The following is a 23850-nucleotide window of genomic DNA, read 5'->3' as shown; positions in this document are numbered from 1 at the left end:
CAGGGGTTTCCTGGAGACTTTGGGGAAAGAGGCCCTCCGGGACTGGATGGAAACCCCGTAAGTATTTCATGTCTTTGGGTACAGGAGAGAGATTTGGAGCAAACACATAGCAGGTTTTAGGAACCTAAGCTTTTAGGTCGGCCAGCCGGGCCACCCATGAGTCCATGAGCTGGGCGCTCCTGGACAAACTGCATGACTTCTCTGAACCCCGGGGTCCTGTCTGCCATGGATGCCCTGTGTACCCCCTGCCACCAGGAGAGCCTTCCAGCCCACTGAGCCCCGGGTCCCAAAGTCCTGGGCTATGTCCCATCCTCAGGGACTCAGGAAGGTTCATGGGTCACTCTCCACTGGGGAAGCCAGAGCTGCTGCCATCTTACAAAGCACCAGAAATGTTTATGGGATGGGGCCTGGGAAGCAGATGGTTTGCAGGCCCTGTATGCAGGGAAGAACCTAGTTCTAAAGAAATCTCCAGCATAGGCATGTTTATAGCGTTTGTAAATAATCGAGGCCCATGAAGGAACCAGGTCAGCCTGCCCTGGGGAGCTGAGCCCGCCTCTCCCTTCCCGTCCCAGGCTCCAGCTCCTGCGGGGGGAAGATGGTTCTCTGCCTCGGGGTGCAGACCATGTCCAGAGTTCTTTGGAACACCTGCCATGTCCCCTGGGGATTCTCCTGGGGTTTCCAGCCTGCACAGCTGTGCCCGGAGGTGGCTGCTAGATCCATACACAGCACGTGATTATGTGCCCGTGTCAATTCCACACATGCTCCCTGAGCCCCACCCAGCTGGGGCTGACCTCTGGGCTCCCTGCGGGGCTGAAGCCCTGGCCTCGGAGCCACATGGACCTGGGTTTGAATCCTGCTGCACCGCTTGCCAGGCGTGGAAGCTTGGACACATCAGTTCACCCATCTGGATCTCGGTTTCCTTATCTGTAAATCACGGGGTCCGATGCCGGCCTCAGAGGACTGTTGCGAGAATGAAATGAGAGAGGGCAGGGAGGTGTTGGGCCTATGAAAAGCATTCACTGGATGGAGGGGTTGTAAATATTAGGTAATAATGGGGCACGTCTCCTGCCCTGGAGGAGCCCATGGCCATCTCCCTAGTCCATTGCACGAGGTGGATTGAGATGGGTGGGATCAAAGAGGTCCCAGATGCTAAGGAGGAGGGAGAGAGAAGCAGGGAAGACTCCTGGAGAAGATGGCGTTGGAATTGGGATGAGGAAAGAGGTGGGAGGACACTCCAGGTGGAGGAAAGAGCACTGGCAATGGTACCGGGGTGAGAAACCAGAGTCTTTCCCTCAGTGTATCAGTTACTGGATTAACCACTATAACATGTGACGTCATCCTGGAAGTGCCCTTGGGGAGGGGCAGGGATGTCTTTGTTCTCCTGGCCCAGAGGAGCAAAAAGAGGACCTGATGAGTGACCTTGAACAGGTCCCTTCCCTTTCCTGAGCCTCGGGTCCTTCATTTTAAAGCCAAGGCTGCTTCCCCTCCTCCTCTTCTCGTGGCTGTAGTAATGACCTCCCGTCTGGGATTGCACCAATGAAGGAAGACAAACGCTCTGGAGGATGTTGGTTATTACTAATCACCATTTCTAGAGACACCTTTGCATTTTGAGCTTGCTCTAGACCCCTCTACCTGTCTTTACTGGTGCAAGCCATTGAAGGTCCACTTTTTCTTTTTTTTTTTGCGGTACGCGGGCCTCTCACTGTTGTGGCCTCTCCCATTGCGGAGTACAGGCTCCGGACGCGCAGGCTCAGCGGCCATGGCTCACGAGCCCAGCCGCTCCGCGGCATGTGGGATCTTCCCGGACCGGGGCACGAACCCGCGTCCCCTGCATCGGCAGGCGGACTGTCAACCACTGCGCCACCAGGGAAGCCCTGAATGTCCATTTTTAGAGATTTGAGAAACAGAAACTTGCACACTGCCACACACGGCCACATCTCCTGACTCCCAGGCAAGAGCTGTGCAGCCTCTCAGAGGCCCTGGGAGGTGGGAAACGGAGAGCCTCCTTCTGGTGGGAGGTTGGGGTGGGGAGGTTCTCTGAGGGCCCCCAGCACCTCCTGGCTGAGAGAGAGGGAGGCCAGCCTGGTGGCTCTCAGCTTGGTGCCCTCACCACTGTGTTACTTCCTTGAACTTGACCTCGGGAAATTGCTCAACCTTTGGAGCCTCAGTTTTGCCGTCTGTAAAGTGAGAGCGAAGTGAGATCTGGGTCAGGCATCCCGCGCGTCTTTATCGCCACGATCAGGATTCTGCCCATTCTCACACCTATGATTGGAAGGTATTGGATTTGGAAATCCAACCTCCCCATTTTACAGATGTGGAAAGCTGATGGCAGAGGGGGGGAGGGTCTCGTTCAAACTCCAGGCCAGGCTCAGTAGAGTCAGGAAAAAGGAGTGGTCAGCTCCAAAGGATTCCACCAGGTGCCCACGTGGAGGATGGTGTGGAGGGCGTGGCCTGGAGAGAGACAGAGCAAGTAACCACCTTTGTCTCTCTTTCTTTGCAGGGAGAACTGGGCTTACCAGGGCCCCTAGGAGTCCCTGGCCTCATCGTAAGTACACAGATGCCTGGGGACGGGGAGGGCCAGGATGCCGGGTGTGGGGAACAAGCCACAAGTCCCCTCAGAGGAGCTGGGACAGACAAGTCTAGGAAGGGGGCTCAGGGAAGAAAGGCCTGCTGTGTGGCTTCAGATGGCTCACCTGCCTTCTCCCAGCCCCTTTCTTCAGTAGTTAAATGAGCATGGGCGCTTGGAGCATGGGACTGCCATGTACTTTCACACCTGCTGCCTGTCCATCGCTCTGCAGCAAGGTCTAGGCAGGTGGTAGTGGGCCCATTTGACAGGTGAGGTGCTTCAGGTCCAGACAAAGGAAGTGACTGGCCGAGGAGCTGAGGCTCTGGGCCATGCTGGACAGTCTTCTCCATCCTTTTCAGAACACTGACTTTGGAGCCAGACCACCTGAGTTCAAGTCACAGTTCTGCCACATCCCGGCTGTGTGACCTGGACCAATTCACTTACCCTCTCTGAGCCTTAGTTCCTCATCTGTAAAATGGGCATGGTGGTGGAATCCTCTTGGGGTGCCTGTGAGGATTAAATGAGGCGTTGCTTGTACTGTCTTCGGCACAAGGTCTAGCACTCAGTAAATATTCATTTATTATAATATTGTTATTGTTAAATATTCTTTATTGTTCCTGCCTCCTGGTGTGCCCGGGACCGAGAGGCCCGTACGCGGGGAGGTCAGGGGCAATCTGACCTCTAACTCCATCCGGTTGGGGTAGCCTTGTGGGGTGGTGCTATTAGCCAAAACCATGGCTCCCTGCTGGGCCTTCAGAGGCTTAGTCTTGACCTTGGGCCCGGCCCCAAGAGCCAGGGACAGGCCCGAGCCTGGAAAATGAGTCTAGGAGCTTCCCTGAGGGTCTGATGCCCCCTCTCCTCTGTCCTTGGGGTCATACCTCATGGGGTGTGAGTCTGAGGGGCTTACACAAGTGGACCGTTCCCTAGTTTCACAAATGGGCTGCCAGCTTTGGCTACTCCAGCAACTGTGCCAAGAGATTCTATCGAGAAGGAGGCTGGAGAAGGCCCTGGAGAGTTGGGGGGCCCCATTGTTCAGGGGAGACCAGTCCTGGGAAGAGGGCCCAGAGGTTCCCATGGGCAATGTGCTCCTGCTCAGGTGGGTGGGAGCAGAACCAGGGCAAGGTCGGGGTGGAGGTCAGATCAATCCTGGCCTCACCTCCTCTGGGCTCTGTGGTCTTCAGTTACGACCTCACTTCCCTGAGCCTCAGGGATCCACTCTGTAAGATGGGATCTTCGCTCCTGCTCTTGTTAGGATCACAAACACACCCGGTCCAGTCCAGTCAAGTGGTTAAGAAGGTAGTCCCTAGACCCAGATCACCTGGGTTCAAATCCTAGCTCTATCGCTCATTTAATTGCAATTCTGAGCAATCACCCCTTCCCCCCCACTCCCGTGCCTCAATTTCTTCATCTTTAAAATGGGACTAATATTAGTACCTCACTTGGGAGAATGTTGTGAGGATTTAAGGAAACTAGTACATATATAGTGCCTAGTACATAGTAAGCACTCAAGAAGCACTAGTTGTAATAATAATAAATTTAATAATAATCATAATATGAATGATTTTACTATTACTTGTTAATAATAAAGGACTGTTAACATGTAGTGATTCCGTAGTGGTAGTAGTGCTAGTAGTAGTGTTTTACACACACACATAATGTATTTTATGCCTGGTAGCAGCCATCTGGAGTGCTGCATTGAGAAAGATTTCAAAGCCACATTGGAAATTCGTGGGAGAGGGTGCTGCAAATCGGTGATGTCTGCCTTGGCTTGGGCTGAGGAAGTGTCAACACACGAGTCCTACATTTGTCATCCCTGATGTCCTTTGCTGAGCACCTTCTTTGGCACAAGGCACTGACCTGAATGCTTTGGAAAAAGAAATGTCTGCGATGAGTGTTAGAGAACCTGACGTTAATGAGGATCTCAGAAGTCTACTGGTCCAACCTTCTCTAAGCTCAGCAGGACTCCCCTCTGGAGCATTTTGGTCATACGGTCATTAAACTCCAACTTGAACACCCTGGTGTTGGAAGCTCCCTCCTGTGAAAGCCCGTCCGCGTTCACAGAGCTCTCATTGTGCGGGGTTTTCCTGTGTTTTGAGCCCAGCTCATCTCCCTGCCCCTGGGAGACGCTGTTCAAGACGTAAAGCTGGTTGTTGTCTGTGCTTCCCAAGGCCCCTTCTTCAGGCTATATGATCCCCGTCCCCAAAGCGTTTCTGAAGGGATGTTTACGTACCTTGGCTGTCATCCTTGGCACGTGTGCCTGTCTGTCATTGTTGGCACCCACTAGGTTGGATCCTGAGAGGGGCAAGAATATTGCTTGGCCAAATGCGCAGATGCTGGAGACTATGCCGTCACAGCCCTTGGCCTTCCCGACTCTTTACAAAGCTCTTTCCCACCGATGCTCCCCTTTGCTCTCCACAGTTAGGGCTGCCAGATAAAATATAAGATGCCCAGTGAAATTTGAATTTCAGATACAATATTTAGAACACATTTATACTAAAATATCATTCATTTGTTTGATTGTTTATCTGACACTCAGATTTTAACTGGGCATCCTGTATTTTTATTCACTCAATCTGGCAACCCTGTGCTCAGTATCTCTTAGGAGAGTCCCATTGGGCAGATGGGCAGACTGAGGCCCTAGGTCAAGGTCACACACAGGGCAGGAGAAGATGGAGGCATGATCAGAGGCCATGTCCCCCAACTCCTAGTTCAGGGCACTTCTCTTCCTGCCCCCCTTCTGAGGGGCCTGAGCTAGGGGTGAGCCCTGGGCGTCCCTGCATTTCTCAGGCCCTGCACCCCCTCATGATCCCCTTTCCAAAGAGCTGCTGTCCACCCCCCACACCTCCAGCCCGCCTTTGCCTTATGTCTTTCTCTGGCCACTTTCAGTCTCGCTTCCTGTTTTTAAATCCCCTTTGTTGCCAAGGTGACATTCCTTTCTCCTTGTGCCTGGGGGTGCCACAGGGCTAGACCTGCACCCACCAAATCACCACCACTCTCCTCCAAGCCAGTGCCCTCTCCCACCCAAGGCACCCACTCCTGACCTGGATTTTGGGGGACAGCAGCTTCTGTGCTTGGGGGAAAAATTGCTTCCCCAGAGAGTTGGAGAGGAAAGGAATTTTCTAAAGGGAAGAGGGATCGTGAGTCACATATGGTTTTCCAGAGGATGTGGGTTTTTAGCTGAGCAAATGGGAATTCCACACAGTGACAATCATGTTAGTGGGGATTCAGATTCATACAATGCCTTCTGTCTAGTCAGCTGAAGCGATTTGCATGCAGACTGAAGTCGAAACTTCCACTGTCCCCCGGGTCCTTGCAGGCGGGAGGAAGGGTGAGGGAGGACAGATTAGCATGTATGGAGCTTCTGTCTGCTCTGTGTGTGCTTGACACGCCTTAGGCTGGGAGCCTCGAGCTGCTTGAGGCGGCGGCAGCAGCCTGGTCACCCTCGTGAGGAGGCTGAGTGGAGCCTGAGGTCGCCAGCGAGGGACTGTGTGACCCCAGTCTCATAAGCCGCTGGTGGCCCTCTGCAGAGACAGCCTGGAAACAGCCCCCTTTGAGTAACTGAAACCCTTTGGCCGGGCTTCAAGCAAAGTGTGCCTGTTTCCAGAATCTGCTCAACAGAGAAAATTTCTGTCTTTTTTTCTTCCGAGCGACACAAAGGGAATTTTGGCTTCTCCATTTAATGAGACCCAAAGAACATGTGATCTGGCCGAATGCCAGCATGTGGGATATCGTGGACAAGTCTACCATACTCTGTTACTCAGTGATCTTCTGGCTTTATTTCTTTGTCTGGAAATCAAGGTCAGGAACCCCACTAGCTGGCATTTACCAAACCCTCGTGTGCTGGGTCCTGTGCTAGGTATTTAATTATCATAGCAGGCCTCTGAGTGGGAAGTGGGATTACAATTGTACAGTCAAGGAAACCGAGGCTCAGAGAGGCTTAAGCACCTGCCCGAGGTCACCCAGCTGTTAAGCTGGAGCTCGGTCTGTGTTTACAGCTCGTGAACTTCACTGCTGCGTCTAGTTCCACACAACTTCTGTGCTGAACGGAGAGAGTACGTTAGCGTGTGGACTGGGCAGTGCCAACGGCTGCTGTGTGTGAGAGATGGTGCTTATTAAGACCACACAGGAGCCGGGACTGGCCACAGCTCCCAGGTCCTGTCCTCAGGCTGCTGACCCCCTATCAGAGTTTCTGGAAAGAGGCCTCGTTGCCTTAAAAGGCAGTTCCAGGCAACACTGTGGCCAGATATTAACCTAGAGGGTTTGTAAATGAGAGTAGTGTGCAGGTTTCTTTTTCACCCACTGATTTAGCCACTTTTAGTGAGGGCTTCCTCTGGGGCGTGGGACAGGCGGTGGCCACATAGGCACCCGCGTCAATGGTCATGGGTATGGAACAGGCCATGAGCGAAAGCCAGGTGAGGCTCAGACATGATGGCAGGGACCTGACCTGGCCTGTGGGCTCAGGGAAGTGATGCTGGGGTGAGGGCAGAGGACAATGTGAGCTCACGGCGGAGCGCTCAGTATAGGAAGCAGTGGCCAAGGATGGCCCGGCTGCAGAGGGACAGCAGGGCAGGAAGGTAAGGCACGTGCGAGGGAGGGAGGGAGGGAGCTCTGCCAGCACCCATGAGGGTGGGTGATGGCAGCCCCCTAGGTTTTCTTTCAGGGGTCCTGGGCAAACGCCAGCCTGGATGCCTGCCGGCACATGGGACGCCGGAGTGGGACTCTTGCCTGTTTTTGAATCTCAAGCCTGTCCTCACACCCTGTCACTTATGAGTGAGCGCAATGAGGAAAGGCATCCTTGGGTCCTTTACTGGAGTAAACAGAGTCAATCCCAGGCTTGTGAGCATGGTCTGTGGGCCGAGACGGACAGACAGACCTGTTCTGGCCCTGCCTGTGTCCCCTGCTTGTTGCGTAGTCTCGGGTTAGTTGCTTCACCTCACTCTGAGCCTCGGTTTTCTCATCTGTGAAATGGAATGGCACTAATGATGGTGCTGACCTCATGGGGTTACTGTGAGCAGTTGGTGAGCGTCTGAACAGAGCTGATGAGACTGGGAAGTGTCTGGCGTGGTGCCTGGCACACAGTAGGAGCTCCTTCGGTGGTCACAGATGTGGTTGGTTGGTTGTGTTCTTGGTGGGAGTCAACGAGCTGAAGGGCAAAGTGTGTGGAGCAGGGTCTGGGAGTTTAGGCGAACGTGGGAACAGGTTCCAGATTACAGGCATTACTCGCTGTTCTTTCTCGTGGGACGTGATATTGTGTGTCACTTGGCCAAGCTGCCCAACAACAGTATCGAGCGCGGAGCAGACTGGTATCTGCAGGCTGAACTGGGGGGAATGTGGCCTGAGGTTTTCTCTGTTCTCCCCCACATGCTTTTATAGTCCAACGTGGGGATCCTGCCCACATGAAGAAGACCTGCCCTGAGCAAGCGGCCACCTTCTCCCCGTTTGCCCTCCAGCCAGAGCCCCTTTTCCATGGGTTCTGGCCCTAGCCTCCACCACACACAGACCCCCTTGGAGAGGCTCGCAGGAGTGGCACGCACACGCCGGGCTGTGTGATACCTACGTGGGCATCAGTCGGGCCTGTGCCGAATTCACCCTCCACACGACAAGCCGCCGTCAGGTCTGGAGCGGGGAAGAGAGAACCTGTGTTCCCGGAGCTGCTGGCTGGGCTTCTCTGCTCGAGGCCCCGGCCCCCATTGGAGCCAACGGCGCTAGCAGGGCCTAGTCTGTTTATTTGTGCACCACGGGGAACGCTGGGTGGCCACCCCTTGTTCCCTTCCTCCAGGAAGAGAGAGGGCGCGGGGAGCCGCAGCCAAAGCCTCCCGCTGAAATGCTCTTCTCTAAGGGGCTGGCTTTCCTTCAGTCCAGCCTCTCCCTGGCCAGCGATCCTGGCTTCTCCTCTCCAAAGATTACTTCAGAATTGCTTAGAAGCTCTGGGGACAGACTGCCTGGTGTGAATCCCAGCTCTGCCCAGCTCTGTGATTTGCTCAAGCCCTCGCCTCTCAGAGCCTCAGTTTCCTCATCTGTAAAATGGGGAGAGTAGCAGACGGATCATGAAGGGCTGTCGTGAGGAGTCACGGAGTTGAGGCATGTGAAGTGCGTAACACAGTGCCTACCAGCCAGTGTCGTTTGTATTGCTATTATCACCTGTTAAACTGAGAGCCCGCTTTCTTAATAAGATTACTTGATGGGAAAAAAAAAAAAAAAGATTACTTGATGGGAACTGAAAGCAGAGTTCCTTGGCAAAGGCTCAGCTAGGTTTGGTTTGACCCAATCAGGTGGGTTCAGAGGGGCGGGGGGTGAGAATCCGCATTGCCTCAGCCAGGCCTTGCCGTTGCCGTCTGTGCACTCCACGTGTTTCCCTCTGTCTCTCTCCCGGGCACATTCCAGTGCACAGGCTACGCAGGAGTCAGCAGGAATGTGATGTTTCATTCTCTGCCGGCCTCCCTCTGAGCTGTCTCCAGGCAGCTCCCACAGGAACCGGTTCTTGAACCTGGGCACCTGGAGCAGCCTTTGTTCCTCAGTGCTTCAGAGCATTTGTCAGGGGCCTCTGTGGAGCCTGATTCAGGGATGTGGGAAACTGAGGCCCAGAGAGGTGAAGCCCATTGACTGGGCTCACACAGCAGCCAGACACTCAGATCGGCCACAGAGGATGGACGAGGGAGAGAAGAGGTTATTTCAGGGTCTCCCTTTCTCTGGGGGAGGGCTGACTGTGATGGCTGTGGCCGAGGGCAGTGGTGATGGGGGAGGGCAGGAAGTGAGGACGAGACTTCAGGGAAAGAGGGTGGGCTTGTTTAGAGAAAATCCATTCACCCCTTCCCTTTAGAGCAGGGTTTCTCACCTCAACGCTATTGGCGTTTGAGCTAATTCTTTGCTGTGGGGCCTCCACGGAGATGCCAGCGGCACCTCTTCGGTTGTAACCACCAAAAATGCCTCCAGGCAGCGCCAAGTACGTTCTACATGTAAGTCAATTACTTCTCCAAACAACTCTAGGAAGCGCAGAGTATTAGTCCCTGTTTCAGATGAGGGAACTGAGGCACGGAGAGGTTAACCCTCGAAATCGCACAGTGAGTGAGCAGCAGAGGAGAGGTGGGACAGGTGGTCTGGCCTCGACATACCCTCACTGCCTCCTGGCCTTTCCCCAGCCCTCAGTGAAGGGCCACCCATCAAGGAAACGTGACTCTCCGGGGTCTAGGAACTCCCCTGCTCCCCCCTTGGACAGTCTGATCTGATCTGACGCTGGGTCTCCAGCCTGTGGTCCAGGACCTACCCGCTGATCTTAGTGTCCTACGGGGTCCATCTGCACCTCGGGTGTCTGTGACTGACAGCCCCACTCTTTCCTTGCTGCTGTCCCAAGGAGGTGCCCAGCTTCTGGAGGCAGAAAGTTCCTGCCCCTCACGAAGCTAGAGGAGTCGAAGCCTCTGTGTGCGCTTGTTTAACCCTCACAACAGCTTTCAGGGCGAGGAATCGTTATCCCCATTTTATAGATCATTTTATAGGAGATCGGGGTCCACAGAAGCCCAGTGAAATGCCCTGAGTCCCTTAACTAGTATGGGATGTAAAGAATCTAATAGGAGGTGGAAAGGAGTGGTGAAAGGGGCAGCGATCAAGAAGTGAACTTGGGGGCTTCCCTGGTGGCGCAGTGATTGAGAGTCCGCCTGCCGATGCAGGGGACACGGGTTCGTGCCCCGGTCTGGGAAGATCCCACATGCCGCGGAGCGGCTGGGCCCGTGAGCCGTGGCCGCTGAGCCTGCGCGTCCAGAGCCTGTGCTCCGCAACGGGAGAGGCCACAACAGTTAGAGGCCCGCGTACCGCAAAAAAAAAAAAAAAAAATGAACTTGGGAGAGGTCCTCTGTGAAATTCACTCCGGTACTTCAGTGGAGATGAACGTGCCTAATTACAAGATCAGCCCAGGGGGATTGCGTCCTCGAAATCCTTCCCAGGCCAGCCTCCTGTGAGCCACCTCTCATGGCGTCCTCTTCTCTTTCTCTTCCCAGGGCGACATGGGAGCATTGGGTCCAATTGGCTACCCAGGACCCAAGGGCATGAAGGTAAACAAGACCTGTCCCTTAATTCGAGTCTCATCACAGCTGGGCACCCCCTGACTCATTTCAGCCCGGAAGGAAGGCTACCCTGATACGGTGTTGGGGGGCACTCAGAGGGGGGCTGGGGTGGAACGTGGCAGATCAGGGGCTCCGTGCTTCTCAGTCCTGAGAGCCGGTCATCGTCCGCATGTCATTTATGCCAGACATCTTCATTGGACAGCAGTCCTCCAGCTGAGCATGAGTCAGACTTGGTTCTGGACTTCAGGGCACTGAAAGTCCAGTGGGGGCCGTTACCAGGAGCACAGAAACTCTATATAATGGCAAGCCAGTGAGTTCAGGACATCCCTGAATGGGATGGGCGTGCAGGAGAAAGGTGGGCTAAAATTGCCCAGACCACGTTCCAGGGATGATTCCATTTGGCCAGCAGGCGTGTGACACGGCTCATGAAGCCCATCTCTCCCCATCGGCACCCTTCTCCCCCGGGTGTGTCCAGAGCACTGCGATTCGCCAGTCAACTGCCCCTTCTCGCGGTCCTTCAATCCGCACCACTGCCCTCTGGGCTGGGCCCTCCAGCACGGGGGCTTGCAGCAAGCCAGTGGGTTTATGCCAGGGCTCTTGACTTGTGGGGTTTTGAACGTCCCTCACAGCTGAACCCTGGCCTCTGTCTTGCAGGGACTGATGGGAAACGTGGGGGAACCCGGACTGAAAGGTGATAAGGTGATCTGAATACTCCCTTATTGCACTGTGTTTTGTCTGCATGCGACCCCCCTCAGCCTCGACGCTGCTGCTGATTTCTTGCCAGGTCCACTCCCCTGCGCTCTTACTGCCTGCCCTCTGGCCCCGCTAAATCTGCGCTCCCCAGCTTCTTCCTTGTTAAGTCTGGGTGGGACCCAGGCTGATGGCTCTGGAGGCACGCAGACCTTGGCAGACAGAGTGTGGGGGGCTCTCGAGATCCGGGTCGGGGGTAGGGTAAGGCAGGTCTCCGAATTTGGGGAGCAAAGCTGAGGCCAAAGCCACAGAACACGGGGTGGGCGGGGAGGAGCGGTGCTGAGATGATGGGCCCCAGGGCAGGGCTGGTGGGGGGTCCAGAGACCCCTCCCAGGCATAGGAGGAGACAGATACGCATCAGCCGCCCAGATGAGAAGAGGGAGCCCCATCCCAGGGTCTGAAAATGCAACGGGAAAACCAGGACAGGCCCCTGAGCTCCCACCTGCTTTCCTGCCAGCTGCCACGTGCCCTCTGCAGCCCTGCTGCTGAACTGACCCCAGGCCAAACCAAAGCTGGAGGTGGGTAGGTGGGACCCCGGGGCCCAGCATGGGGCAGCACCTGGCCTGGGTCCTGCAGCATCTGAGCCAAGAGACATGGAGGGCAGGGAGTGGTGCCCCTGTGCTCTGCCCTGTGGCCATCTCCCTGCCCTCCCCTCTGCCTCAGGGAGTGCGGGAGAGTTTCTGGCAACATCCCAGGTTCCATAAACCTGAGCCAATAAGAGCTGCTCAGCTGCTCCCAGGGCCAGGCTGCCTCTGCACCTGTCTTCAGGTGACTCTGCTCCTCCTAAGTCCGAGGAACAGGAACAGGTACCGGCGCTGGGCCCGCTCTGAGTGCTCTGCGGGGCTTAGCCCAGGCATCCTCCGCCCCTCTGTGAGATAGGAAGCTTGCCGAGCACAGACAGCTGGTAAGTAGTGTCAGGATTTGAACCCAGGCACTGCCGACAGAGACCTCCACCACGAAGCAAGACAGGTCGGAAGGGCAGAGCCAGTGAGGCCCTTAGAAGTCACCTCCTCCAGTGCGTACATTTCACAGCCAGGGAAGCAGACCCAAAGAGGAGAAGAGACGCAGCGAAGGAAACTCAGTGATCTATTGGAGCCAGCCCAGACCCTGGACTCAGAAAGTTAGAGCTGCTGGACAGAAATGGGCACCCCAGATTGTCTCACCCACTCCCACCCCTAGGTACCTAGCCGTGCGGTGCTCAGTCTTCTCATCTGTTTCCCCCTTTCCCATCTCCTCCCGTCACGCCCAAGCCTCCAGCTGCAGCTCCCTCAGCCTCGCGGACTCAGCTCTGCCCCCTGGCCGTGCCCTGCTGCCTTTGCTAAGCCCCCTCTTCCACCGCCCTCGCTCTGGAGATGCAGGGTCTTTCTGCTGGAGGTGGGGCTTCCCCACAGCTACCTGTTTACCCTGCGGTGTGAGTCGTCAGCACTCTGGAAATGTTGAAGTCATGGAGGAGGGGAAGGAAGTGGGGGAAATAGGAGTGTAGGCAGGGAGCTTTTTATAGGCCCTTTGCAGAGCTGGCCTCCAGCTCACTGTTTCTTCAGGAACATGGCAATCAATGTGTTACGTAGAACTCGGCTGGCTTGCTGACCGCTGGTGCCTGGGACATCGAGAGAGGTGAAAGCACTGGAAAAAAAAAAAAAAAGAGGAGAAAATTATTTTCCTGCTCGTAGATCTCAGGAAAATCAAATAAGTCTTAAGTGTTGAAAAAAAAGAAAAATAAGAAAAGCAAACGAAATCTCTTTTCTGCCCCTGTGGCTGGGGCAGGGTCTTAATATTTCGGGGGGCAGGGTTCGGATCATCCCCTCTTCACTCCCACCCTACCCCCTGGCCCTCCCCTGGGGTGATAGAGACACCCCTTCATGTTCCATGGTCATCCTGCCCAGAATCCCAGATTGTCCGTGACCCAGCCTGGCCTCAGTCCCACTTACAACAACCTGGCTCCGTGTCCCCCCATGGCAGCACATTCTGGAACCCAGGCTCCTGCGCCAGGCCCAGCCTTCTCCAAACCCATTGTGTTGATTTCTTAGGTGCCTTTGAAACTTTTTTTTTAAAACCATCTTACTCCTCCTTTGGACATTTAAAAAAAATGTTCCTTGGTTCCTAAAATTCTGGGATATTGTACAAGATTTTCCAAACTGGAAAAACCAAAGTAAGTTAACATTTTTTTTTATTATTTAAAAAAAAATTCTGGCTTTTGTTCTACCAAGGGAGTTCTGCTGGATCATGGCCTTAGCGGCACGACATGAGTTCTCTAAGATTCTCCATTCTTCCTGGGTTTTTCTCCCCATTCCTCCAACTGCTCCTGGGGCTGTGAATGTTTTCTGAGTCCTGGGGCCAATGTACCAACATGGGAAGCTGGAAATGATGAGGGCTGTGTGAGACACGTCCAGCTCCAAGGAGAAACGTCTCCCAATCTGGTTCTGCGACAGCTCATTTACCAGGACGTGGCTGAATACAGGCACGGACTGGAAGAGGCCTCCGACAGCCAGAATCAGTGTCACCAAGCCCACGCGGTGTGTCATCTTAGCAAAGAAACACCCAGACCTAACTCGAGGCCTGTTGACTCGTTGTTGACACATAGTCTTAACTAGCCAGGTGCTCCGGTTTCTCATGCTATAGCTGATTAAAAGCAGCTAATTAGCAGTAGACCGAAGCAGATTGCTGGCATAGAAACTCCCACGGAAGGACGAAATGACAGCTCACAGCCTGGTGGTGAAAAATATCAAGCCACAGATGCAAGCGCTCAGAACCTTCAGCGGCGCAGGGCCGCAAGCGCTCAGAACCTTTAGCGGCGCAGGGCCACGGTCCAGGCTGCGCGCTCCTCTGTGTGACACCACTGATGAGGAGGTTGAAAGATCGTGGCACAGCCCCTTTGACCCTCAAGTGTCTGTTCTCCTGACAAGGCCAGCTGATACTGGGCAGTTTAGTTTTCTGTTAGTGGAATGTTCAGCCACCTGAGCGACCCCAGGCAGACCTGCACGTAAGCTGGCTCTGTCCCCGCAGGGCCTAGCTTCCCTACCGGGGGCAGGGCAGGGCTGGGAGCTGCCCTTTGCTCTAACAAGGCTGCTGCTGGGCAGATCGACTTTGGGAACAGCCTCAGCAGAGCTGTACCCTCCCAATGGGTCTGGATGTCGGGGAGACTTCCAGAACCCACCGTGGTCTCCATCGTAACCTTCTTTGCTGGTGTGTATTTAGGGTGAACAAGGGGTTCCGGGTGTGTCAGGAGATACCGGATTCCAAGGAGACAAGGTAATTGCAGCAGATTTGCCCCCTGCCCCCTGCCCTGCCCTTCTCTGCTCTGGCTTCCTTCCCAGGGCCCGTCAAGGGCCAGGACCCGCCTGTAGGATGGCTTCCTTTCACACAATCCTGTCTTCTCCATCCTCCGTCTACCCTCTCACTGTCTCTTCCCTGGACTTCACAATGGCCTCCTGACTTAGTCCCAGGCCCCAGCCTCTTCCCTCCCAGGCTGCCTTCCTCACCGCCACAAAACTGTCCTGAGGGCCCAGCTCTGCTCTGTGCTCGCAGCCCATCCATGGCCCCCTACTGCCCCCAGAGTGGTGTCCCGGCTCCTTGCCCCGGCACCCGGCCCCCCGGCGCACAGGACACTCTGACACTTTCCTGCCCCTCGCCCTTCTAGCCCTGTGCTCCAGCCCCACTGACCTGCCCGCTGCACCTCAAGTTTGCACGCACTGCTGCCTAGCCGGGCACACCCTCCGTCCCGCCTGTGCACGGCCCAGCCCCGCCGCAGAACCCCGCGTGGGTGCCGTCTTCTCTACCTGCTCAGGAAGTGACCGTTCCCTTCTCTGCCATTCTCACTCCCTGCCCATCACCTGCGGTAGCACATTTCTCCCCTGGCTGATGGGGATTTGTGCTCAGCCCCCTGCCAGACAGCAGGTTCCCAAGCATAGGGCCCCCGGCTGGCCTGGAGGAGCTCAGCTGAGGGTCCTGCACAGACTGGTGAACATTTAAGACACGTCTGAGTGAGTAGCTGGCCTGCCTGGCTGAGGAACCCAGGCAGCCTGCCGAGGCCGGCTCCTCTTTGCCTGTGTCCGGCACCATGTGGCCACATCTGGACCTCACCCAGCCAGTCAACGAGACCCAGATGTTGGCCAGCTCTGCCTCTTCCTCTCCCATCCCTCCTGGCTGGCCTGTCCTGACCCAGCCTCAGTGTCTCCGGGTTGCGAGCCACGCAGGCCTGGCTGCCTCTCCAGCTGGGCCCCAGGCTCCAGACTTCCCCGGGCATCAACAGTGCTCCAGCGCTTGCTTGGAGGCCCAGGGTCCCGGGTTCCAGGATGACCTGGTGAGGACAGGAGCTGCTGTTTCACCTTTGCATCCCCAGGTCCCAGCCGATAGGGCTGCCAAGCTGGAACTTGCAAGCAGGGAAAAGGACTGGGGAGCTCATCCTCCCCCTAAATGTGGATGTTCTCTAAGCCTCAGGCCGGCAAGGATGACCAAGCAGCCGTTCATCTGGCCATTTCCGCTCCTAACTAACCACAGTTTGCTCTGCATCTCTTTCAGGGGAGCCAGGGATTACCAGGGTTCCCAGGCGCACGGGGGAAGCCAGGGCCTGTGGTAAGTACCTTCTGCTCTGAGATCCCCAACCTCACACTCTCCAGATGGTCATGGAATGTGGCCAGAGACGCTTTCACATCCAGGATCTCCTTTCCTCTCGCAGCAGCTCTGGGAGGCGAATAGAGCAGAGCAGAAATGGAGATTCACCCATTTTACAGATGAGGACACTGAGGCCCAGAGGGGCAGGAGTACACCCAGCACCATAGATAGGCATCAGTCACTGGCAGACCTCTGGTGAGAATCAGGGCTCCCAATGTCTCATAACTAATAGTAACATTATTAATAATAGCAGTGGGTGTCGTTTATTTATTGAATGTTACTGTGCATCAGATCCTTCCTGTGCTATACCTCTCTGAAGTCTGCCAACAACCCCAGGAGTTAGAGACTTCTTATTGCTCCCATTTTGCAGATGGGGAAAGTGAGGTTCCAAGGTGAAGTGACTTGCCCTGGATCCTGTGGCTAGCAAGTGTAGGAGATGGGGTTTGAACCGTAGCTCCTTGCAGGTACCTAGGCAGATTTCACTCCTATTCTCCTGAGTTTTCCAACCACCCCCAGCCAGCGGGCTAATACAGGAGATCCAGGGAAGGTAGACCCTCACTTAGCCCTGACTCCTCCACAATCTCTTCTCTTCTTCCATAGGGCAAAGTTGGAGACAAAGGATCCATTGGGTTTCCTGGGCCCCCTGGACCCGAGGTATGCAATACCCCATTTCTCTGTGTCTGGCTGCTACTGGGACTGGGTGTTGTGCTTGGGAAACCAAGGCTCAGAGACAGGGAGAGACTTGCCTGGGGTCACACAGCAGATGAGAGATGGGGCTGAGAATAGAAATTCCTTTTCTGCCTCTGTGCCTCCCGGCTTCCGTAGAGGCTCTCAAAGGCAGTGGCACAGAAGCTGGCCTCAGACAGCCTCCCCGGCTTCGTAGCCACCTTTACAGTTTCCAGAACAAACATCAGGAAAACCCTCTGAGCTCTACTGCCTCGACCCTTCACCAGCTCCCCACATTCTCTACACTGAGGTTTGAGGCATCCAACCCCTCTGAGCCCTGGAGCTTTTCTAACTGCCAGCAGCCACCCTGGAGAAGTGCAGGGCTCACGGCTCACACGGGGGAGCAGGGGACAAGTGTAAAACTCTGGTGTTCAATGGAGAAGGAGAAATAGTGAAGGATGGATAAAGCAATTAACGTAACAACTCTAGTTGAGTCAGTAGAACCTGAGAGTTTCTGATACATGTGATAACCAGCCCAGGTACGTTAAACGTTCATCCCCTGGCATTTATGTACAAAGGAGCGAGGCAGCTAGTCGAGTCCCTTTTGCTCTCCCCCCACCCCACCCCAAACCCCAGTACAGAGACCAGCTCTGGAGAACAGGGTGGACAGTGCTAGGGCTACTGTCTGTCTCAGGGGGTCTAGCTCAGCCCTAGCCGCCACCCCACCTCTACACACCTCCCTGGCCTGGGGCCTTGCACATTCGTAAGGTCTCAGAGACAGAAGTCTAGTTCTGCCGGGTTCTCCAGATCCTTCCAGAGATCACTCCTGGTATCCCCCGGATGGAAGAGAGAGTGTTTCCTGAAAGCTACAAGTTCTACTTTCTCTGTTGACTTTGGCCATGACACAGTCCTATCTTTAGACGACTGGACTTGGCCTCTCTTCCATGGACCTGCTTCCTTCCCCTGGTCACTGGAAAAAGACTTCTCTGAGAGTCCGGGTTTCCCAGCAGTCTGGCCAGGGCGGGTGGAAAGCCTGCTGCCTCACATTAGGCACCTCCTCATGCCAGGAGGCCGCGTAGTATCTTCGGGATGAGAACTGATCGAATGGTCACCACAACCAGGGAGGGAGATATTGCTACCACCGTTTACAGATGAGGGAACTGAGTCACAGAGCAGCGGAGTGACCTCCTCAGGGCCACTCTGCTACTTGTAGCAAAGAAAGTCTTTATTTGCTCTTTGGCTTCCTCCTGGGGCCCTGGACAGACGGGGGTGGGGTCTTCCTCCCCCATCTTTGCGTTCTGTTTGGATTGGCGGACTCAGTATCCAGAAGATGGCTCGGCGCAGCTGAAGACACAGAAGCTGACGAGCATGTCAGCGCCTTCCCGGGTCTCTGCCTCTTTTCGGCCACCGACCGTGGGTGCAGCTCCAGCCCCCTAGCCCCCGTGTGAATTAGCTCTTGCACTCATCAGTGGGTCCGAGCTGTGTGAGTGCTAGGATTTGATCAGGATCCTGACCTTCAAGTTCTCCCTGGAGACAGGCCCACCCCAGGCAGACTTGTTTTGTTTTCCCAGGACACAGGACCCAAAACCCTTTGGAATGCAGATTTTTATTGAGTGCGTACCAGGTGCCAAATACTGAACTAAGCGCTGCACTCACCTTATTCTCTTTAAGCCTCGGAACAGCCCTGTTAGATGATTTTATGGTCGCCATTTTAGAGGTGAGGAAGCCGAGGCCCAGAGAGGCTTAGAAACCTGTCCGGGGTCACACAGTGAGTCGGGGCAGAATGGGACTTTGAGTCTTTCAATTTGAAGAAAAACACATGGGGCTTTAGCTCCGTGTGTGTTAGCTCCAAATTCAGGACCGTTCTTGCCTTTGCTAATGAGAAGCGTGAGAGAAGGCTTGAGCTGGAACTTAATGGGAGTTACCAAAAGCTCAAAAGAGGACGGGGAAAAAGCCACTTACAAAGGCGGAGTGGGGGAGCGTTCTGATCTCAGGGATTCATATAAGAAGGCTTTGGTTTCTGGCTGACAGAAACCAAAGGGAGTAGTGGGTCTGCCCTGAAAGCAAATGGGGTTCTAGGCTGAATTAACAGAGGTATTACACCTAGAACAAGGAAGGGGATGTTCTTATACTGGCCTGTGCTGGTCAGTTCACACCCAGAGAAGCATGGGTGTCCTAGGGATCAGGAACATTGGAAGCTGGGCAGTTGGAGGAAGCCAGACTGAGGGGCCCTGGGCCCCTGACTAGAAGGGACAGAGAAGGGCAGGCCTTTTCTGTTGGGGAAGGGAGGAGATTCTGCTCCGTGTCAGGAAGAAGCTTCCATTGTAAATGGATGTACTAGTCATCCATCTAGTAAATCTCAGTGGGAATTTCAGCTTCCGACATGAGCTGAGATTTACTAGATCCGTCCTTTCCGAGCCTTTCAAAGTCACAACAAACCCAGAACACAGAGGACCCCTGCAGTAAAGGATGGCATTTCTCAGAGCAGAGGACGGCTGGCTCCGAGGCCCTGGCTGCCCCAGGCTTAGGACTTGGGAAAGTCTGCATTGGACGAACTTGTATGTGCTTGTTCCCGTGCTGAGACCTTCCTGCCTTGTCTTCCTTAATTTTCTCAGCACCTCTCTGAAGTGTAGGGGCTGATTCTTTGTTTTAGAACTGTGATAACTGACGGCCCAGCGTCACATCCCCTGCAGGATGAGATGGAAATCCAGGTCGGTCCCCCTGTAAGACCTGTGGCCTTGGCATTTCCCTTCGTAGTCCCCCTGGGTGACTTCTACCCTCTGCTTCCGTTCAGGGATTTCCCGGAGACATTGGCCCCCCTGGGGACAACGGCCAGGAAGGCATGAAGGTGAGTCCCTGCCCAGGGGAGCTCTGGCTGATGAGGATGACAGCTCTTTGGAAACCATGGGCCTGCTTGCAAGCCAGCAGGAGTCTTGCCAGCCTGTGATGGAGATGGAGGTGCTGCCTCTGAGACCCCTTTTTGTTCCCTTCTCACCAGGGTAAGCCTGGAGCTCGAGGCCTGCCGGGACCCCGTGGGCAGCTGGGGCCAGAGGTGAGACCGTCTGGCCCTGCCCCCTGCCCATCCCTCCCAGCTCCCAGCCTGCTCTCTCCTGGGTCCTGGAGGCCTTAGATGAGGGCCAGGGCCCCTCAGTCAGGAGACACAGGGCCCAGGGCCGCCTCAGGCTTGCCCTCCAGCTCACCCTTTACAGCCCTGCCCCGTGACCTTTCCAGGGTCCTTCTCTGCCCCGGCCAGACTGGCGGGTCACTCCCACCACGGCAACCCCATTGCCCTGGGGTTTTCTGTCTCGGAGCCACCGCCACTGCTTCTGCTCACAGCAGCACAGTTTATTGGGGTATTGATATGGGAGGGAAGGAATCGTCAGCTCACGTGAGGTCCTGAATCTCAGGGGAATAAAGACACTACGTCGGGTTCCATGGTTAGTGGCAGGCAGCATTAGGTTTCCAACCCAGGTCTGCTGAACCCAAAGCCCATGGCATAGACCCTGTAACTTCTGGGCTCCTGGGGGCCGCCTCCGGCCTCCCCAGAGAATGACAAGACTTGTGCAGCTAGTAAGTGGCAGAGTGAAGATGTGCTGATTGACTCATTCATGATGAAGGGGATTGACAAGTTCTCTGGGCCTGTTGGAGCATCAGGTGAAGGGCTGTTGGATGCCTCAGGGGCTGGTCCCAGGTTTTTCCCGTGCACGAGGCCCTCCACTGCACACCTTGGCCTCAGGCCTCAGGCCTCAGGTCCCCCATGACACACAGCCCTGGGTGAGGGTGCAGGAGGCCCAGACTCACCACGACCACAGGCAGGCATCTGGCTGACATGGGTGCCTTCTCAGACTGGTTCCGGGTCTGGCATGCCATACGGGCCAGTCTGGAGGCTGCCTGAGCCTGTGGGAGGGCCTGAGGCATCTCCACGGGCGGGAAACTGGAAGGAGGCTAGGAGGGAAAGACGGCACCAGCCCCGTGCTTCCGTCTACACTCACGTTACCACATTCCCACTCATATGCCTGCCACTTGCTCATGTCTTCATTGATTCACCTGTCCACTCATACATTCATTCGGTCCTCCATCTCTTCCCTCTCTTGTGCCCGCCTCCCAGCCTTCACGCACCACACACCCACTAGACCCTGGGCACACTCATCCTGAGTGATGTCGGGGGCATGGCTTCAAAAAAGAATGAGACATCGTGGCTCTCCTCCAGGAACTCAACTTAGGCTACTCATCAGAGTTTAGTATGATCCTCTCTGCCCTGCACCCTTTTACAGGTGGGGAAACTGAGGCACAGTGAGGGTAAGTTCTTTCACCGAGTAAATGGCAGAGCTCAGAGCAGAGCCGTATCTTTGAGCTGCCGTCTGGGCTCTGCTCCCACGGCATAGGGTCGGGTTTGGCTCTCCTGCCCAGCGCGACCACCAGCCCGAGCGAACCACAGTCACGGGGCAGCTGGAGCCCCATTCACACAGAAGCCCCCATGTGGCCTGGCCTCTAGGCCTCTGCCCTGGGTGGGGCTAGGCAGGGGCCCAGGTGCCCCATTTCTACGTCCAGGAGAGCTCTCCTGTGCCCACCCTTCCCCTCCTAACAGGTCAAGTTCTCCAAGGCAACCGCTGGGTTAACTTTCTCCTTTTTGTTCCTCTCTCGTGTCTCCCGACTCTAGGGAGATGAGGGACCCGTGGGGCCACCGGGGGCCCCTGGCTTGGAGGTGAGTGTTGCTGGCTCGGGGGAGGTGGGATTTGTCAGTGCTGAGCCAGCTGTGTGCAGGTGGGCAACATCTGGGTGGTGCACTGGAGAGAAGTTGTCAGTGAGGGCCTTGGCCCGCCCCCCAGGGATGGAGCTAGGACAGACCCCAGAGGAGAGAGACAAGGGGCAGGAAACTGTTCTTGCGCACCTACTGTGTGCTGGTGCTTTGCGCATCCATTTCCGTTCATTTGATTCTCCTGTGAGAGAGACAGTGCCTTTCTTAGTTTCATTCAAGGCCCCCAAGGCTCAAAGAGCGAAGGGCTTAGCCCAGTATCTCATAGCCAGGAAGCGAGGATGCCCTGCCTGGAAACTGACTGCATTCTATCCTCTGCTCCAAGTGGGCTTCCAGAAAGAAGGTGTATGTCCTGCCCCACCTTCAGTCGCGATTGCATAAATTGGCAGGTTGTGGATTTTTTTGGTCTCAGGACCTCTTTACATTCTTAAAAATGATTGAGGACCCAAAATGCTTTTCTTTGTGTAGGTTATATCGATATGAGTACTTAAAACTGAGAAACTTTGGATCAATTCATTCAAAACTAATAACAAACCCGATTCATGTTAACAAAAATCGTTTTTTTAAAAAAAATAGCTATATTTTCCAAAGCAAAATCATCTAATGAAAAGAGTGGCATTGTTTTACATATCTTGCAAATCTCTTTAACGTCTGGCTTAATAGGAGTCAGCTGGATTCTCCAGTCTGCCTCTGCGTTCCATCTGTGGTTGATACCACATGTCGTGTAGCCTCTGGAAAACTCCACTTACATTCATGAAAATGAGTGACGCGGGCAAATGACAGCTTAATATTCTTATGAAAATTGTTTTGACCTCCAGTGGAATCTCCAGGGAAAGGGTCTCAGGGACCCCCAGAGGGCCCCGGACCGCACCTTGAGGACCACTGGTGTAAACTGTCCATTCCCCCTGTGTCCTTTATCTTCTGTTCCAGTCCCTTCCTTTTCCTCACTCCTTGAAATCAGGTTTCATCATCCCCATTAGCAAACAGGGCCAGCCGGGGAAGGGGGACTTCCCAAGGTCACACAGCTGTAGACCCTCCCTGCCTCCCCAAGGACAGTTGGCAGCCTAGAGACATAGGGGCTCTGCATCCCTGCCGCCTCCTGGCTTCTCTCACTCACCTCTCCCTGTTGCAGGGTCAACCCGGCAGAAAGGGGTTTCCTGGAAGACCTGGCCCGGATGGCTTGAAGGTGAGGGGACCTGGAAGTGACTGGGCAGGGAGGAGAGAACGCCTGGGGAAGAGAGGAGAGAGGGGGAGCCAACCTGTGAGGCCCTAGGATGACCCCTGAATCCCTGGCCTGTTGTGAAAAAGGGAGGAAATGGTCCCCGTTTATCACAAAGTATGTATGGCTAACGGAGAGGAAACAATGGACAGAACCTCAGTGTCTCCCAGTGGGGCAGCGTTCAAGCAATGAGGTACAATGTAGCCACCAAAGATGGCGCGCTGGAAGATTTTACAAGACGGGAAGATGCCTGTGCATTGCGGGGGGCGACGGCGGGGGTGTAGGAAGCAGGTCACGTAGCGGAAGAGTGCATTATGAGCCGGTGGCAGGGGCTGGTTACCCTTGTTCCCGAAGGCTCAGAGCAAAGGCTGGAATGTGGACGGGGGTTATCTCTGGGTGGCGGGATTACAGGAGATCTCCATTTTCTTCTCTGGGCTTCTGTATTTTCCCCATCACGTACCATAAACGTGCATTTCATTTATTAACAGTTCTTTTAAAGTTATCAAAAAAGAACTGGCCCCAGTAGGAGAGTGTGACCCTCAACACATGGGCAGCTTAATGCCCTTCCAGGCACTCCCTTTGAAGAGGCTGGATTTCCCCAGCCGTCCTGGGCAGGGATCCCTGGGCCAAGTTTACAGCTGGGCCAAGCGCACAGAGGGTGAGGGCAGAGCTGGGGGACCCAGGCTGTCCATGTGCCCTCCCCTCAGGGGAAATGGCCCCCGTGTCTGTGTCTGTCTGGCCCCTCTGCGGGTCCCAAGTGTGAGGTCTCGGGGAGGAGTTGGGGTGGAGGCTGAGGCTCGAGCCGGGATCTCAACTCACCACGTCCATTTGTAAACCAAACTCCTGGCTGGTCCAAGCTCACGTCCTGCCCTCTGAGGTCTCGGCCTTTCTCCCTCAGACACCCGCTGTCTTTCTGTGGTGGGAGCAGTGGCATAGCCTGGGTGGATTTGTCCCGTGGGTCTGCTCACCAGTGTAGCTACGGCTGCAGAAGAAGCAGGAGCCGCCCCAGCAGACGGACGAGGCCGCGAATGGCCACCTGGTATGAGAGCTGGAAATAGCCTCGGAGACAAGAGTCTGATTTTCCTTATTTGTAGCTGGGGACGCCGAGCCCAGAGCAGAGACGAGACCCACCAGAGTCACTTGTGAGCTGGTGGCAGAGCTCTGGTGGGTTAGGTCCAGTACTCAGGCACCCTGACTCCCCAGTTCCCTGCGCGTCCTGCGGCGG

General features: G+C 55.2%; 1 protein-coding gene across 3 annotated transcripts in view; it reads left to right on the top strand.

The window, feature by feature from the left end:
- The window catches only part of COL27A1 (collagen type XXVII alpha 1 chain), a 143902-nt gene that overhangs the window by 59606 nt on the left and 60446 nt on the right, over window positions 1–23850 (top strand). For all 3 annotated transcript variants that reach the window (XR_009541517.1, XM_060154530.1, XM_060154529.1), the window contains exons 13-23: window positions 4–57; window positions 2501–2545; window positions 10558–10611; window positions 11278–11322; window positions 14569–14622; window positions 15892–15945; window positions 16585–16638; window positions 19445–19498; window positions 19649–19702; window positions 21311–21355; window positions 22539–22592. Coding sequence is in view for 2 of the 3 variants with exons in the window: in XM_060154530.1 (XP_060010513.1) it covers window positions 4–57; window positions 2501–2545; window positions 10558–10611; window positions 11278–11322; window positions 14569–14622; window positions 15892–15945; window positions 16585–16638; window positions 19445–19498; window positions 19649–19702; window positions 21311–21355; window positions 22539–22592 (567 nt within the window). In the remaining variant the exon portion in view is untranslated. The remainder of the gene's footprint in view (window positions 1–3; window positions 58–2500; window positions 2546–10557; window positions 10612–11277; window positions 11323–14568; window positions 14623–15891; window positions 15946–16584; window positions 16639–19444; window positions 19499–19648; window positions 19703–21310; window positions 21356–22538; window positions 22593–23850) is intronic.

The sequence above is a fragment of the Lagenorhynchus albirostris genome, chromosome 7 (genome assembly GCF_949774975.1).
Source record: "Lagenorhynchus albirostris chromosome 7, mLagAlb1.1, whole genome shotgun sequence".
In the NCBI taxonomy this organism is placed as follows: domain Eukaryota; kingdom Metazoa; phylum Chordata; class Mammalia; order Artiodactyla; family Delphinidae; genus Lagenorhynchus; species Lagenorhynchus albirostris.
This window is presented reverse-complemented; position numbering and strand designations above follow the sequence as displayed.